Genomic DNA, 16,600 nt, shown 5'->3' on the forward strand with positions numbered 1-16,600 from the left:
CTAACTAGCCTTCCATAACCTTATAAAAGATTAAATTATTGATTAGTACCAAGAGTAAGTACTCTTTATACGTCTACTATGTGCCAGGTACTGAGCTAGATACTATCTGTAATCCACACAGTAAGTTCAAATGACAGTTATCATCCTTTTTTAATAGTAAGTTAAAAAATGTATTGATGGTCTCATACGTGTCAGGCAGTGGGTAAACAGATGAAGACGGACACACCCTATGCTCGCTCAGAGACTAATCACACAGAGAGAAGACAGACAACTTACTACAGCTGGGATGTGTACTTAGAAGGGTATGGTACCATGGAAAGGTATAAAAATGGAGCTTCACCCAGTTGCAGACTCAGGGAAAGACCTGCCTGAATACATGACACCTGGCCCGAGATTGGACTGTGTGCTAAGAATGAGCAAGAGTCTGCAAATAGACAGGGCGGGGAGCCCAATCCTAAACTGAGAGGAGCAAGACCGAGGAGACAAACTGCAAGACAGCAACGCAGGTGGAACAGAGGCAAGAAGGAGAGGAGCCTGAGACTGAAACCACACGCCCATCATCTGTGTGCCACAGGAAGCAGCTGGCCTTGTCACCTGAGTGTCCCTGCAGAGACTAAGCAGGGTGGTGACACCGTCAGATTAGCATTTAAACTCCACTTTGGACTTCCCTAGTGGCCCAGGGGTTAAGAACCTGCCTGCCAATGCAAGGGACTCCGGTTCAATCCCTGGTCCAGGAAGATTCCACATGCCGGAGGCAACGAAGCCTGCAAGCCACAGGCTTTGAGCCTGGGCACACACGGCCTGTGCTCCACAAGAGAAGCCACTGCAATGAGAAGCCCCCGGCACCGCAACCAGAGAAAGCTCTCAAGCAGGACCAAAGGCCCAGCCAAAAATTAACAAATGATAAAAAATTAAACTCCACTTCATCTGCAGCATGGAGAACGGACTGTGAGAGTATGGATGGCTTATCGAGTGGAGAAATAATGACAGATCAGGCCACAAAGTAGATCCAGAAGGGGGAACAAGGCATGACTAGGAAGAGGAGGCTCCTTCAGAGACCAGAGCCATGTATTCTCTAACCCACTGCCAGCCATCGACTATCAAAGATCAGTCTGAATCCTCAGGAGAGAACCCAAAGGATATGGACTGCAGGGGACTTGAAATACCCGAGAGAGATGACCACCATTACTGTGGGCACTTCAGAACCTTGTGAATAGGTTTTGGTGAATTAAGCCCACTGAAGAGGAGTCACTATGTTGGACAGACTCACTCACTACTGCGATCCCTGGAGGTGGCCGCTCTAAGCCCCTGGGACAGGACAAAGACTAAGGAGACACAAAGCAGCTTGTGTACTGTCTGGACACACAACGTTCCCTGAGACAGCTGCCTCAACTGGGAAGGCCTCTGACCGAAACAAGCAAGTACAGGATGTTTCTTAGGTCAGCAAGGTTAAACCATGTTGGCAAAGCTCAGTATCTTCTGAATTAGTCATGTGGTCCCTCTCCTGGAGTCGACCCCATGGCTGATCCGTAGTGCTCGAGCCAAGCGACCTCCTCTGAAATTCTGAAGGACCACGAGCATCGTCACGGTTTGTGTGGTGCTCCATGTTCTGTGTGCGGTGTTCATCCTCATCTCTGGCCCAAAGAGATGCAATGCTCAAACTACCGCACAATTGCACTCATCTCACATGCTAGTAAAGTAATGTTCAAAATTCTCCAAGCCAGGCTTTAGCAATACGTGAACCGTGAACTTCCAGATGTTCAAGCTGGTTTTAGAAAAGGCAGAGGAACCAGAGATCAAATTGCCAACATCCGCTGGATCATAGAAAAAGCAAGAGAGTTTCAGAAGAACATCTTCTTCTGCTTTATTGACTATGCCAAAGCCTTTGACTGTGTGGATCACAATAAACTGTGGAAAATTCTGAAAGAGATGGGAATACCAGACCACCTGACCTGCCTCTTGAGAAACCTGTATGCAGGTCAGGAAGAAACAGTTAAACTGGACATGGAACAACAGACTGGTTCCAAATAGGAAAAGGACTACATCAAGACTGTATATTGTCACCCTGCTTATTTAACTTATACACAGAGTACATCATGAGAAACGCTGGGCTGGAGGAAGCACAAGTTAGAATCAAGACTGCCTGGAGAAATATCAATAACCTCAGATATGCAGATGACACCACCCTTATGGCAGAAAGTGGAGAGGAACTAAAAAGCCTCTTGATGAAAGTGAAAAAGGAGAGTGAAAAAGCTGGCTTAAAGCTCAACATTCAGAAAACTAAGATCGTGACATCTGGTCCCATCACTTCATGGCAAATAGATGGGGAAACAGTGTCAGACTTTATTTTTCTGGGCTCCAAAATCACCACAGATGGTGACTGCAGTCATGAAATTAAAAGACGCTTACTCCTTGGAAGGAAAGTTATGACCAACCTAGACAGCATATTAAAAAGCAGAGACATTACTTTGCCAACAAAGGTCCGTCTAGTCAAGATTATGGTTTTCCCAGTGGTCGTGTATGGATGTGAGAGTTGGACTATAAAGAAAGCTGAGTGCAGAAGAATTGATGCTTTTGGTGGTGTTGGAGAAGACTCTTGAGAGACCCTTGGACTGCAAGGAGATCCAATTAGTCCATCCTAAAGGAGATCAGTCCTGGGTGTTCATTGGAAGGACTGATGCTGAAACTCCAATACTTTGGCCACCTCATGCAAAGAGTTGACTCATTGGAAAAGACACTGATGCTGGGAGGGATTGGGTGCAGGAGGAGAAGGGGACAACAGAGGATAAGATGGCTAGATGGCATCACCCACTTGATGGACATAAGTTTGAGTAAACTCCGGGAGTTGGTGATGGACAGGGAGGCCTGGCGTGCTGCAATTCATGGGGTCGCAAAGAGTCGGACATGACTGAGCAACTGAACTGAACTGGCTCAACAGTGAGAAGGAAAAGAGACAACAGAGGTTAAGTGCACTTAAAGCAGAGGGCTCAACTCACTGGAGGTCCAAGGAGGACACTGAGGCTCACAGAATTTAAATGATGAAGCCAAGAGCACACAGCTAATAACCTCCAACACCAGAATTCAAACACAGGCTATTAGGCCTTGAAAGCCTAAAATCTATTATTATTGCGTCCCCTAAATATTTGATATATCAGATGCATGTATTCATTAATCCATCACTCGCTCACTCATTCAACACTGAGTTCCTATCACACGCAAGCAAGGCTATGCATCCTGTCAGCAAGGAAACTGGAAACATGAACCACGTTACCAGCCAGGAGACAAGGAGTAAACCACCAGCTCTTAGATGTGTACTTTGTTCACACCATTACAGAAGTCCTAGCCTATACAACGAAGGCTCAAGGCTTCCACATGACAGAAGTAAAACCTGAGAGCTTTCTGCTACTACCTGTGTTACTACAACCTTTGATGAGACGGAACACAGCACTTGTGCCAAAACACACACCACCCACCTGATGTAATTCCAGTAGTTAAAATATGAACATGTAAGCCTGCTCAGTTTGACCTATTTTATAATTATTCTTTTTTTTTTAATTGGCAAATGCTGAGAGACCAATATGAATGTGAGAAGGATCTATGCAGCATCGAAAGCATTTTAACTTCAAAAGCAGCTGGGAACTAGCAACACAGAAAAAACTCTTATTTAAAGTAGTAGTGATACTACTACTAAGTAGAACTACTTATTTAAAGTAGTAGTGAAGATAACCAAGAGGAAAACACTTAGGCACCCTGAGGTTACAAAGCTATGGATTACATAAGATACTTGACTGAAAGAACTGACTGCTATGCTTGAGGAAAATAATTTATAATTCTTACTTCTAGTAATAAAAGGACAATTTAAACAAAACGCTTCTATCTCAACTATTATTTGTTTTTGCATTTGACAGCGTGTTGCATCTAAGGAAAAATAGCGATTCTTGTACTTTTTAAAAAATACGAACATTAAAAAAAAACAAAAAAACAGAATTTCAACTTTGAAGCAGAGGCTGACACAAATGGCCAAGTAGTTTACTTAAAGACATAAGGAGAGCAAGATATAAAAAATCAGGATGCAGTAGGGACCCACTGTAACTAGAAAGCACACTCCTTAACTAATGGACACAGTTGGTTTGCCACTTAGCTTCGCCAACTGAGAGGAAAGATCAATTGATTAACTGCTGCCTAAGCTACTGATTTTTCCAAAGCAACCAAAGACTTAAGACACATACACACAAAACACAACAATTACCAATTTTAAAATGTGGCAACTAATTAGGAATTTTTTAAAAACCACGTGAGCAAAACAAATTATATCTCAGGTCTAAATTTAGCTTATAAGCCCCCAAGTGGTATCACCAACTCAATGGAGGTGATTCTGAGCAAACTCCAGGATATGGTGATGTACAGGGAAGCCTGGCGTGCTGTAGTCCATGAGGTCACAAAGGACACGACTGAGCAACTGAACATCCGGCTTCTATCTTACAGTACTAGTTTTCTTATTAAATTGTATGTACTCATTTAGGATATATAGCATATTTATATGATTCAAAAATTAAACTATATAAACACATGTCAAAAACTTAAATTTGAAATGTTTCAAACTCATGACACAATCTATACCAGTTCCCACCCCATGCTCCCAACTTCACAAAGTAAAAGCTCTTCTAATGTACACAAGCAGCTAAATGGCTAAATCTTACCTGGTGTCTCTTCCTTTTTCAAGAAAAAGAACTCCAATTCTACTTATCCACTGTATTAAAGGCACAATTCTGATCTTAAAATATATTTTCCCATACAAGGGAAAAACCATACGGTTCTGAATTCTTTTTACTTAATAACTCCCTTGGTAATTTCACATATACCATTAGCTTCCTTGTTCTCATCGTGTACAGTTTTAGGTACGTGGATTTGATTGATCTTAGGAACACAAAAATCTAAATCACCAAGGAGACTGAGGATTAGTTCCCACACATGGGAAAGGATTTGCTCCAGCGCTGGAAAGGAATTCTACCAGCAGTTCTCACAATAGGACACTTTAGGCTGCATAAAATCAGAAATCTTCTTATAGAAGTTTCAATTTGTCGAGAAAAATGGTCTCAATAACTTAAAAGACCTAGCTGAACAGGAAGACAGCAACATTAAGCTATAATCTTATAGTCTACAAGCTGCTTTACCTATGAGACGTATATATTTAGCAGTGTGAACATGAAATCTTGTAAATAGCTTCCAGTATCAATAACTTCCATTTTCACTGAGGAAGTCATAATGATAAAACTTTCCACTTACCTAACCTCTGAGAAAATTCATAAAATTTCTTTAATTTGCCTACTAGTGGAACAACTGCACCCCATGCCTTCTCTTGTAACTTCTCGTCTGCTGGATGCTGGATTGCCTTCAAAATCCAAAGAATAAAAATAATCAAGATTTATTAAAAAATCATAACAGTATTATTTTTACATTAAAATACAGGTTTTGGCAAACACAGGGAATTCTGGTATAGTCTATGAAACTCAGTATAATGGATCCAGGAGAGCTGAAACTGGCCTTCTCAACTCCAGGGGTACTTTAAACCTAGTATAATAGTTTTCATCATCCTTGCAATGGATATGGATAGAAGAAAATAAAAAATGACACAATATATGTTTGTCAGGTATATTATGCCTTGATATCTGTGAGAATCTAAAATTTAGATTCTTAAATTTAGAACCAAATAAAGATACCATTTTATATTGTTTCCCACATCACAGACAAGCTTTCTTAGAAATTCTTTAAGAACTGTTTTAGTGGAATAAAAGGAACAAAAAAGGCAGGTGATAAATAAGACCCATTCTGGGGAAAAGGCTAAAAAATGCTCAATAATTCAAATTCCAAGGCCCAACCTAGCTTTAAAAAAGCTATCAAATACCGAAGAACCTAAACCAACCTGAAAATGTGATTTAGAAATTGTCACTTTTCCCTTCCCTATAACTAAAACCCTATTCTGGAATCTAAATTTTTTTAGGTTTTCTTAAAGAAGGTGAAAAAGTTTCTGATGTTAAAGGGGAGAAAATAAAACATAATCTGGAGACTCTATTGTAAATATGAATATGCTCTTTCTCTGCCCAGTCTTCCAAGTCATCAGGCAATCATTTGTAAGCACAGAGGGCTATTCCCAAAGAAATGTATATTACTGATTTCATCTTCCTTTCACTTACAGGTGCTTTTCTTCACTTTTTGTCCATAAAAGTCTGGTCTGCTTTTTCTAACATCTTCACATGAGCTAAACATTCCCTCTGAAAGGTGAAGCACCTGTTCACAACATCATCAGAAGATAATGGCACATTCAGATTTCCCCAAGACACTAGTACTCTGACTCCATCCATACAAAACCAGAAGGAAACAAATAAAACTGAAACTAGATAGATTTAGAAGATGCTTCAGGGCTTCCCTGGTGGCTCAGAGGTTAAAGCGTCTGCCTGCAATGCAGGAGGACTTGGATTAGATCCCTGGGCGGGGAAGATCCCCTGGAAAAGGAAACGGCAACCCACTCCAGTATTCTTGCCTGGAGAATCCCATGGACAAAGGAGCCTGGTGGGCTACAGTCCATGGGGTTGCAAAGAATCGGACATGACTGAGCGACTTCACTTTCACTTTCAGATAAATTAGCAACAAGCTAAATAAGTGGGCTATATACATTGTTTAAGCAAACTGCTTTATAAGCTTTTTTACAGAAACAAATAGGAGTCTGAAATGAATCTCACTTATATGACTATTTAGAAATAATGTTATGTTAAAGAAAACTGAACTTTACAACATGTAACAATCCTTATTTCACATTATGTTAATATGACTATTTCAAAGGGACTGTGGTATTATTCTGATATGCACAAAACAATCCTTTTAGTCTTTAAGCCAAATCTCAATGGTTTTATATCTAGTAGTAAAAATTTGTTCATTTTATTATTTGGGAAATAAGCAAACAGATAAAAATTTTAAATGAATTTTCTTCTCTTCAGAAGCCTATCCAATCTCTCTTGCAAGAATTTAAACACAATTTTCTAAATACCAACTCATTCTCATAATATTAAAATGCTCCAGCAAATGTCACCCACTGTTAAGAGTGAACAGAGTTAACTATTTCCCTGGATTTAGAACCGAAGACACTGGTTGCTCTTCTACGACAACTGTTTATGGTTCTCCTTATACTTGTGACTCTCCTCTCAGATCAGTTCCACTGCTGTCAGAGAACACTTTTGACACAGCACCAATATCATAGTCCAATGTGAAAAAGGGCACTCAGTGAGATGTCAAGCCTTTAAAAAAAAAAAAAAAAGCGATGGCCTCCATTAAAAAAAATAACATGCAAAGTGCTATGGCAAAAAAGTACAGGGAAATAGATTATTGGGATTTGAAGGAAGGCTAGGAACTGAGCAGGAAAAGAAAAAAAGAAGTGCCATGTTCCAGACAAAAACAAAGGCAAGGAACTGTACATGTGCAAGACGTTCAGAAACGAGCAGTCCAGTGTAGGAGAGGTAAGAAGCACAGAAGCAGGGGAGGCTGTCATGGAGCAGGCATTGTAACTTATTTTCAAAAATGTTAAAATGTTTGATATACCAAAACATTAGCAGAAAGTTCTTATTTCCCTCTCTAGTGGTTTATTCCAGAGAATAAGCTTTGTTTATTTAATAGCTTCTTTTTTCAAAAAATTATCTTATTTATTTATTTGACTGTGTTGGGTGTTAGTTGCAGCACACGGGATCTTTGCTCTTAGCTGTGGCATGTGGGATCCAGTTCCCTGACCAGGGATCATACTCAGGCTCCCTGCACTGGAAGCACAGAGTCTTAGCCACTGGACCGCCAGGAAGTCACTAGATTCTATCTTAAATCAAATTTTATTCTCCTTTAGAGTCGTGTTTAATAAAGTGCTATTTAAACAAATATATATATAATTCACATCATTAGCATGGTAATAACAGTAAATTCTCAGTCTATCTTCTCTGTGTCAGCTTCTACGTGTCTCTTCTGATAGATTATCTAACTCTATCCTCAAAACAACTCTATGAATTGCTTCCAAATTTTTGCTATATGAATAAGGCAGCCATAAAGATTTTTACATTCACCTCCCCCTTGAATGATAGCCTTCTGGAGAGTGTTTTCTAAAATTAAGTATCTGACAGAAGAGTACATATAATTTTATAGATCTGATTTTACACCTTGTCAAACTGACCTCCAAAAAGACGATGATTCTATAATGCCACTTGCATTGATTAAGACCATTTCTTTAAAAAAAAAACAAAAACCTGTTTCTTCATAAACCAACCTCCATTAAACTTTAACCACTTTGTTATTCTATCAAGTGCCTTCTCATAAGGTAGAATGGTTGTTCTACTAAGTCAATTAAGTCTTCACACTGACCTATGACAGTATTAGTAGTCACATTTGTTCTTTTTACATTTGATTTATACTCAGCTTTGATATGTTTAGAAAACTTGAAATTCACAGAAATGGTTACATGCCTTCATTTACTGAAATTGTAAGGTTTTAACTAAAGCCAACGCTAATGGCAAAATTAGTCTTCTTGCATTTATTCTTCAATAGTTACTAACTGCTTACCAAGCACTATACTAGGTGCTGATAACACAAAAATAAGAAAGAAACCTTCCTCAAGCTAGAAGGCTGAAGAAATAGACATCATATCTCAGTGATTTAAAAAAAAAAAGTGGTGGCTACCATAAAAAAAAAAAATGTGCAAAGTGCTATGGCAAAAGAGTACAGGGAAGTAGAAGATTACTGGGATTTGAAGGAAGGATAGGAACTGAGCAGGAAAAGAAAAAAAGAAGTGCCATGTTCCAGACAAAAACAAAGGCAAGGAACTGTACATGTGCAAGACGTTCAGAAACGAGCAGTCCAGTGTAGGAGAGGTGAGAAACTCCGGAGCAGAAGGTCAGGAGAAACTGAAACGACAAAGTGAAAGCTATGCCTTCAAAAAATACAATGAGAAAAGAGACCAGAGGCCAGGAAGTTTCTTTGGGTAGTATTGGACACCCAAGTGCATGTGTGCACGTGTGGGGAAGAACTCAGTAAAAGAAAAAGATGCAATTAAGAGAAAGAAATTAAGAGTAAAGTTTCAGAGGAGGGTAGAGAACAACGGTAGAGAAGTTAGTCTTGGTAAGAAGTAGGCACACGGCTTCTTCTGGGAGAAAAAAAATAAATAAAACAGACGAAATAGAAAAACAGATGGATGAAAACCTGGATAAGTTCAGAGGTTTGGGAGAAGAAAGCTGAGGGGAGACCACACCATACACTTGCTCTCTGGTGGCATCAGACACAGTTGAGGGGGTCCAGACCACAAAGATGGTTTTGGCTTTCTCCTAGGAAGCTTAGGAGAAGCAGAATGACAGACTGGCAGAACAGAAAATCCATAGAATGCTCGACGTTCTCCCCTTCAAAAAACAGTATGAACAGCACCCCCATGGATACTGTAAATTTTAGGTATGAGAGTAAGCCAAAAGAATTCTCTTTTTAATATATATAAATTACGTAGTTATAGAATCCTGTTTTCTGTTTACCCTTCTATCACTGCAACCACTTCTGAAATAATGCAAGTGATCTTCCTTTAAATAACTCTGACTATGCAAATAGACAATACAGGAAACAACAGAGATTAAAAAGAGGCAGTAATTTTCACCTCCCGTATTTCATGGCCAGCTCCTCTATACGACTGCAAGTCCTCCAGGATGCCTTCTGCATCTTTTAGAACCACATTCACCTGGTTATAAATTTCCTTCTCAGACTCTGTCGGCTGGGCATCTAAATAGCAGGAAAGCACAAGAAAATTTACAGTCACATGATTTTTTTAAGTACATGTATAACTCAAGTATTAAGTAATCCAAAAAGAAATAGTCTAAAAAGTTGGTTTGACTTAACATTTTTTCCAATGCTAACTTCACACTTCTTATAAAAGACTGATCATTTTTACAGAGTTCTGTATTTGAATAACTAGCCTCAAGTTGGTAAATATCATAGAGAAGCAAGGGAACACCAAACATCACTATTCGAGTTACAAATCATGACATGTTATATTAAACAAATGAGAGTTATAAGTCAAAAATTTTAATTGTCAGTGTATACTCACTGTTTCTGCTATACTCACCACTAACAGTAATGACTGAAAATGCATGGGTAACCATCTATTTAACTCAATAGAAATGAAAGACTAACTAATGTAGCTGGTTCATCTACAGTTTAAGACATAAACTACTTTCCTTTAAAATAAAGTTCACTTTAATGACTGAGATTTGATATAAAAAATTAGAAACTAAGAAAAAAGACTTTAGTGGTTCTAAAAACCACTTTACACACTGACCAGTGAACTTCTCTGCTGATGAACAAAAGGTGCAGATTACTATGCAGAGGAGTTTGAGTTATGAAAGGGCTCCAGAATTACTAGGCTACTAAAAACTAGATACTTAAAGACACAATATTATCACTGAAATTTTGAAATACTAATGCAAAAACTGAGTTTCTATATACTTGGGACTGAGTGAGAAGAAAAATGAAGGGGGAATTATAAAAATCATAGTTAGGAACACAAACATATGGGCACTTCCACCATGTGTGGCATTAGTCACAAAACAGAAGTGTTAATAGATGAGTAATTCTGGATTTCTCTGTTAAGGTTTGAGGTGACAAAAATCCTGTTTTTAATACCCTGGTCATTTGTTTCACTAAGGATAAGTCTTTTTTATTCAATACATTTGATTTTTGGTGGGGGGAAATGAAGGAAAAAGATGCTCTGTGAGGAATCTGAGTTTTTCATAAATCTTTCCAACTAGATTATATTCAAGACTACAGACAAGGCAAAAAGCACTTAAAATAATAAACATTATGATTACCATAATGTTTTAGAGAGCAATTGTGGTGTCAGAATTCCTCCATGTTAAAATTTTCTCTTACACTCTGGAGGGTAGGGGAGGCAGACCAAATTTATAATATGAATTAAGAACATTTCTCATAAATATCATTTACCAATCATATAATACTAGAACCTAGACTTTTCTGCACATACTTCACCTCCCCATAAATATACAAAGATCTATTTATTCCTTTCCTTAAAATTTTTTTAAAAACTTAGTTCACACACGAAACTGGGAGTCCAGGTGCCTAAAACGTGGAACTTTACTTTGTGCTTAAGGCAAGTCATAATTCAATTCATCTATTAAACTTACCAACTAGTCAAAAATATATCTTCAATCAACAATCACAGTACCAAACTTTAATTTCAACATACTTAAGACAGTACTACAGCAACAGTAAGAGTAACATTCACATGCAAAGCCAACTTAAGAATTTGTGTTCTCAAGTCTGTTTCCTTATTTTAAAAATCTCCTTTCAGAAATCATGTACTTTTTTTCAAAGAAACTGCTATGACAAATTATACAAGAGGAGTCAACTAAAAAATTTAAAAGACTCTGTGTCCAAAGCTATAAAGGTATTACTAGGAGCAAATACTGATATTATAGCTAAATGATTTTTTTAAAAATCAAAGTTTGTCATTTAGCAGTAATATTTTTTCATTTAGCCAGACCATATTCTCCACTCATAATTAGACACAGACTAAAAAAAAGTACACCTCAGTTATAACTTTTTATACTTACACCAGATGCAGTAGAGAAAAATTTTACATGCAAAAAACAGCAGTTTTATACTTTCCATATGAAATTATGAAACTACAGACATAACATCAATAGTAGACACGTATCATAGTTTGAATTCATGAAGTGGGAATTCATGACAAAGGATAATATTTTGACTATTATATATTAAAAGATATTTGTGAAGTTTGAAAACACTAAGCTATGTATTTTGGGTATGGTAACTAGTTGTTAACAGAAAAATATGACAGAGAATTATATACAAAAGAAATATTATCAAGGAGATTTAAATAGACCTTGGAAGTGGTTAATCATTATTAAAGGTTTAATAAGTACCAAGAAATTTAAAAATAAAGGAGAAGATTCCAGTTTCCCTTAAGGGTGGAAAAAATACCCAGCACCACACTGATTAAACATTTTTTAGACTGTCACAGGAAAGTCACATTTATAATTTTGAAAGCTGCTGAAGACTGCTGTAGAAATGAAGACAAACAGGAAAGAGCAGACAGGTAAGCACTGCTTTACTGACAGCGAGTCATGCAAAAGGGTGAAGTACTCGGGAGGGGAGAGGGCTGTATAAAATAAAGCGTTTTCCCCAAAACGGGATCAACCAAGACTTGTCACTTTGATTTCTCATAGCAAAAAATGAAAAACTTAATTACTTGAGGAAAAACATATCATAAGCTTAGCCAATTAACAAAAGGACATTCATTTGACTGCAAAATGTTATCTACTACTGAGAGTAGGCATAGTGATTACTCATCAAGCTTAGTTTTAAGAGCTGTTCAAGGGAAATTAAAGCATGTTTCAGTTGCTCTTACTATTTGAAGGTAAAATTAATTCTTTTAATAATTTCACACCAGTTTCCTACTGAAGAGTCACTGAAAAGTAACTGCTAAAATTTTTGTTATGGTACAGAGGCAAAGATGAGCTACAAAAGGAAAAAAAATTGGTCACATAAAAATTATAACTGTGATAAGAGGTATTTCTGCTTTAATCTCATTCATTCATACAGTAAATATTTATAATCCCACTGAGGCAGAGTATGTACAGTACATACCACTGTTCAGTATATAAACTTAGTACCTAGTAGATTTTTAATAATAAATAATTGTTGAATGAATGAGAAGGTATAGATTCATAAATATGCTCTAGCATGTGTTAAAACATTTTTACATCTAAACAAATATAACCCTACATCATTTTAGAAAAATAAATATAACAAAATGCCATCAGAAATTTCAAAGTACAGGGCAAAAGCAACTGAAAATATATAAAAGGTAAAATGGAAAAACAAAAGACTAAGAGAGTGGGTACTATCAAATTTTTTTTGACTGGGGGGAGAGGAGAACAGGAAACACAAAAGACACAAGAATTCAAAGAAAAGTATGACTAAGTGGAAAGGCTCTATAACAAAGAATTAGAGAAAGTAAGAGTCTATTTCTCACAAATAACCACCTATATTTACTCTCCTACTTGGTCTACCTGGACTTACACGAATCAAGGTTAACTAATGAACACTGAACTTCTGTGACTATGAAGCACCTTGCTAAGGTTGGGAAGGGACATAAAAGTCCCTCTTCTCGAAAGAGACAACTGCGTGAACTAATACACAAAGTAGTCACTCAGGCTAAAGATCTGTCACTAGAATAAGCTATAAATTAACAATGTCATCATAAAATAAGAAATTTCAAGAACTAGAAGAGACTGTACAGGCCCCAATTCAGTGCTTTTAATATGCTGTCATTAGCATAACTGCCACCAAATTTTATGGGGCAACTCTACATATTAATTAAACCACTATTCTTAAAATAAAATCATATAGGGATAATTTGTTTTAAGAAAAAGACCCTCTTTCTAGTACCTCGAGTAGACAATACACTTCACTGAACACAGAATGTCATTTCATGCCTCAAGGCTTTTTTTAAAAAAACATGTTGTTCCTTTTTCTCCACAACATCCTGCACTAAATTAGCATGGAACATTCTCATCACCCTTCACAACCCAACTCTAATATCACCGTCAGGAATTCTTCCATCCTGTCCAATCCACTCACAGGTAAAGTTAATCCCTTTCCTGACCTATATACTTTGAATGATGTAAATAATTAGCTTGCATTTCTATCTATTCTACTGGATTGAGAACTCCCCAAAGTTGAGGGTTGTTTGTTAGTTATCTTGGCATCCCCAGTATCTACTGGCTGGCACACACAAGGCAAGCTGAAGTGAAAAACTGTGTGTGTGCAAGCACATATATTAAGGGATAATGATGTACTTTAAAGACAGTCTTCATTTTGTAAAATCTAGGGGTCCATTAAATCATAGTTCAAAATTACTAGAATAGTTAATTTTTATACAGTTTGATGCAAAATGCCAATATATCTGTCTGTATGGTATTGTTTCTATAGCTGCCCAACCATGGAGATGCATGGAGATGGTAGGCTTGACCAATTAGAATGATGATAAGAGTAAAGCTAAATTATTCTGGTAACCTAAATATTACAGTTTATCTAGAAATAAATAATGTATTAAACACTGTTTAATAACAGAATATGACTTTATTCTCATCAACCTATGAACTGGCAAATCAACTGTGTTGGCAATTTTGAATCTGGTATAAAACAGTTAAAAAGGAAGGAAGTTTCAAGGGGTCACTATAGTAGCTGAATGATAAAATACACTTTTACAAATGCACATTTCCAAAAAGAAGATAAATATGCAAATAGATGAGAGATAAAACTGAATAAGACAACTCTGATACTAGATTCAAAAGAAAACATATTTACAAAATGTAACTAAGAATTAACAGGGACAAACTCTGACCTAGTTTGCAGTCTGTGTTCACTACATTTCATTTACAGGTTACCAGTAAGTGTCAAAAGTTTTACATTGGCTGATATAAGCAACAAATACTTAATTTATATCTGCCTTTAGGAAGTTAACACTTTATATGTAGTTCTTCATTGTTGGTATTCTTGTTATTAATCTTAACCTCCTCCTGCTACTACATTAGCTATTTAAAACTTAAGGATAATGATCCAAACCCCCACAGATTAGAAAACCAAGATCAAATAATATTTTGAAAACTACAGTAAATTCATGCTTCTCACTTGACCACAACATAATGCTAGGTTTATAAAAAGATCAAGTGCCAAGTCTTGAACAAGATCTTGACTGTATCAAAGCCAAGATTCTGCAAATGTAAGGAACTTGAGACAAAGATAAAAAGGAGACAGAATAGCAGAAAAATATACAACAGCAAGTTTGAAACAGATGCAAGTAAACTAAAATACAGCTCTAAGGTAAGCTGCCTCATCTGAAAGAATAATCCTCAAATCAGCAAACTGCTCAATATCCCCAAGCTGATTAAAATTCATGCTAAACATGCATTTAAAATAGCATTGTTAAATTGTTGAGAAGGGTCAAGAAAACTAACATTCAATAACATCGTTCCCTAAAAACCAAACAATATGGTCCTGATGTTGACATTACTACTCTTCACTGGCCTGCAGAGTATGCAAACTGTCAGTATGAAACATCAATAGGAATGTAGTAAAAGTGCAAAAATATCAGAGACCACAGACTGCCCCATCAAATGGAGACAAACTATAAATTAATGTGCTCATATGATCTGTCCTTATTTAAAGAAAAAAAATACAAATTATTCATAAAATAGGATGAACTGTATAATATCACATAAACTGAAGTTGATGGAAAAAATGCAACATCTCTGGGGGGGATTTATTTTAAGGGATTTGTTTTAAAAATCATAAAATATCTTAAATATGTAAAAATCTGTTCAAATATTTTAATCTCAGATGAAAATGCAAGTGGTAACATGGTTTATAACCTAAAGGCTCTTCACCCTTTCCTAACAATTTTCTAATGATCAGTTAAAATAGCAACATTCACACTAAAACACCAATTGAATATCATTGTTCCCAATTTGACAACCAGACAAGCTAAAGCAATACTGACAGCCAAAAGAGCAAAAGCTTTTCAACATGCACAGAGGTCAATGACACTTACCTGCCACTCTTAGACCATATTACAATAGGTCATGCAACATAAAACAAACAGAAGGCAAATTACTTAAAGGTCTGTGAACCCATTATTTTTCTTTTTATTTAGAGTTAGAAAAAAAATGAATTCCTGAAATACATATAATAAATTTAACTTTTAAAATCAGTTATCTGCAAAGATTAAATAATTAAGGTTCACACTTACCTTTTAATATTATGCCCAAATTACTGAGCTTTGAATGGCCTTCATGAACAGATTTTGTATTCAAATTATTTCAATAGGTACATAGAGTAATTGAAACCTAATCAATTTTTCTCAACTACAGTAAAATTTTCCCAAAATATTGCTTCTAATTAACAAATCTTGAAGAAGCATATCCTTTCCACCAAAATCTTTTCATAAAAATGTTTTCAGAGCATCTCAAATGTTTTTACTAGAGATCTCAAATTATAAATTAATGTCCAACTAAGAGATATAAATCTCTTATAAAAATTCAAGTAAAAACATTATCACAATTTAATCTATAAAATATGACTTCCAGTTCTAGAAGGCACAAGAAGTTTTATAATTCATAGCTCAGTCATGCAAAGCACAAGTTAAAAAGATGGCAAAGTGGAAACATTCATTTAGTGCAAGACAAACGCAGTCTACTGCAGGCAAAGAAAAATAGATATAAAATCATCTTCTCACTTTCAAAATCAAGGAAAAAATTTGGCCCCTGCTCAAGGTCTGTGCATGTCAAAACTTTAAGAAGATTCCCCATGTTAAGGTACCTGTCAAGACAAGAATGAGAAAAGAGAAAATATCCCTTTATAAAGAAGAACATCTGAAATTTAACTTAAAAAAAAAATCGTAACAGGGAGAATGTTCATTAGGCCATGAATTCGTCCTTCAGGTTACCCAGACTGTGCTCAGGCAGACAGCAAAGCAGGCTCTCCAGGTGCT

General features: G+C 36.5%; 1 protein-coding gene across 7 annotated transcripts in view; it reads right to left on the bottom strand.

Moving 5' to 3' along the window:
• Positions 1–16,600, bottom strand: part of CYRIB (CYFIP related Rac1 interactor B) — a 142,199-nt gene that overhangs the window by 13,107 nt on the left and 112,492 nt on the right. For 5 of the 7 annotated variants that reach the window (XM_065902987.1, XM_065902985.1, XM_065902988.1 and 2 more), the window contains 3 exons: positions 16,346–16,428; positions 9,668–9,789; positions 5,287–5,392 (listed from right to left, as the gene is read on the bottom strand). In XM_065902987.1, coding sequence (XP_065759059.1) covers positions 5,287–5,392; positions 9,668–9,789; positions 16,346–16,418 — 301 coding nt within the window. In that variant the 5' untranslated portion in view covers positions 16,419–16,428. The remainder of the gene's footprint in view (positions 1–5,286; positions 5,393–9,667; positions 9,790–16,345; positions 16,429–16,600) is intronic. The other 2 variants (XM_065902990.1, XM_065902991.1) reach the window with 1 other exon arrangement.

This window comes from Muntiacus reevesi, chromosome 12 (genome assembly GCF_963930625.1).
Source record: "Muntiacus reevesi chromosome 12, mMunRee1.1, whole genome shotgun sequence".
In the NCBI taxonomy this organism is placed as follows: Eukaryota; Metazoa; Chordata; class Mammalia; order Artiodactyla; family Cervidae; genus Muntiacus; species Muntiacus reevesi.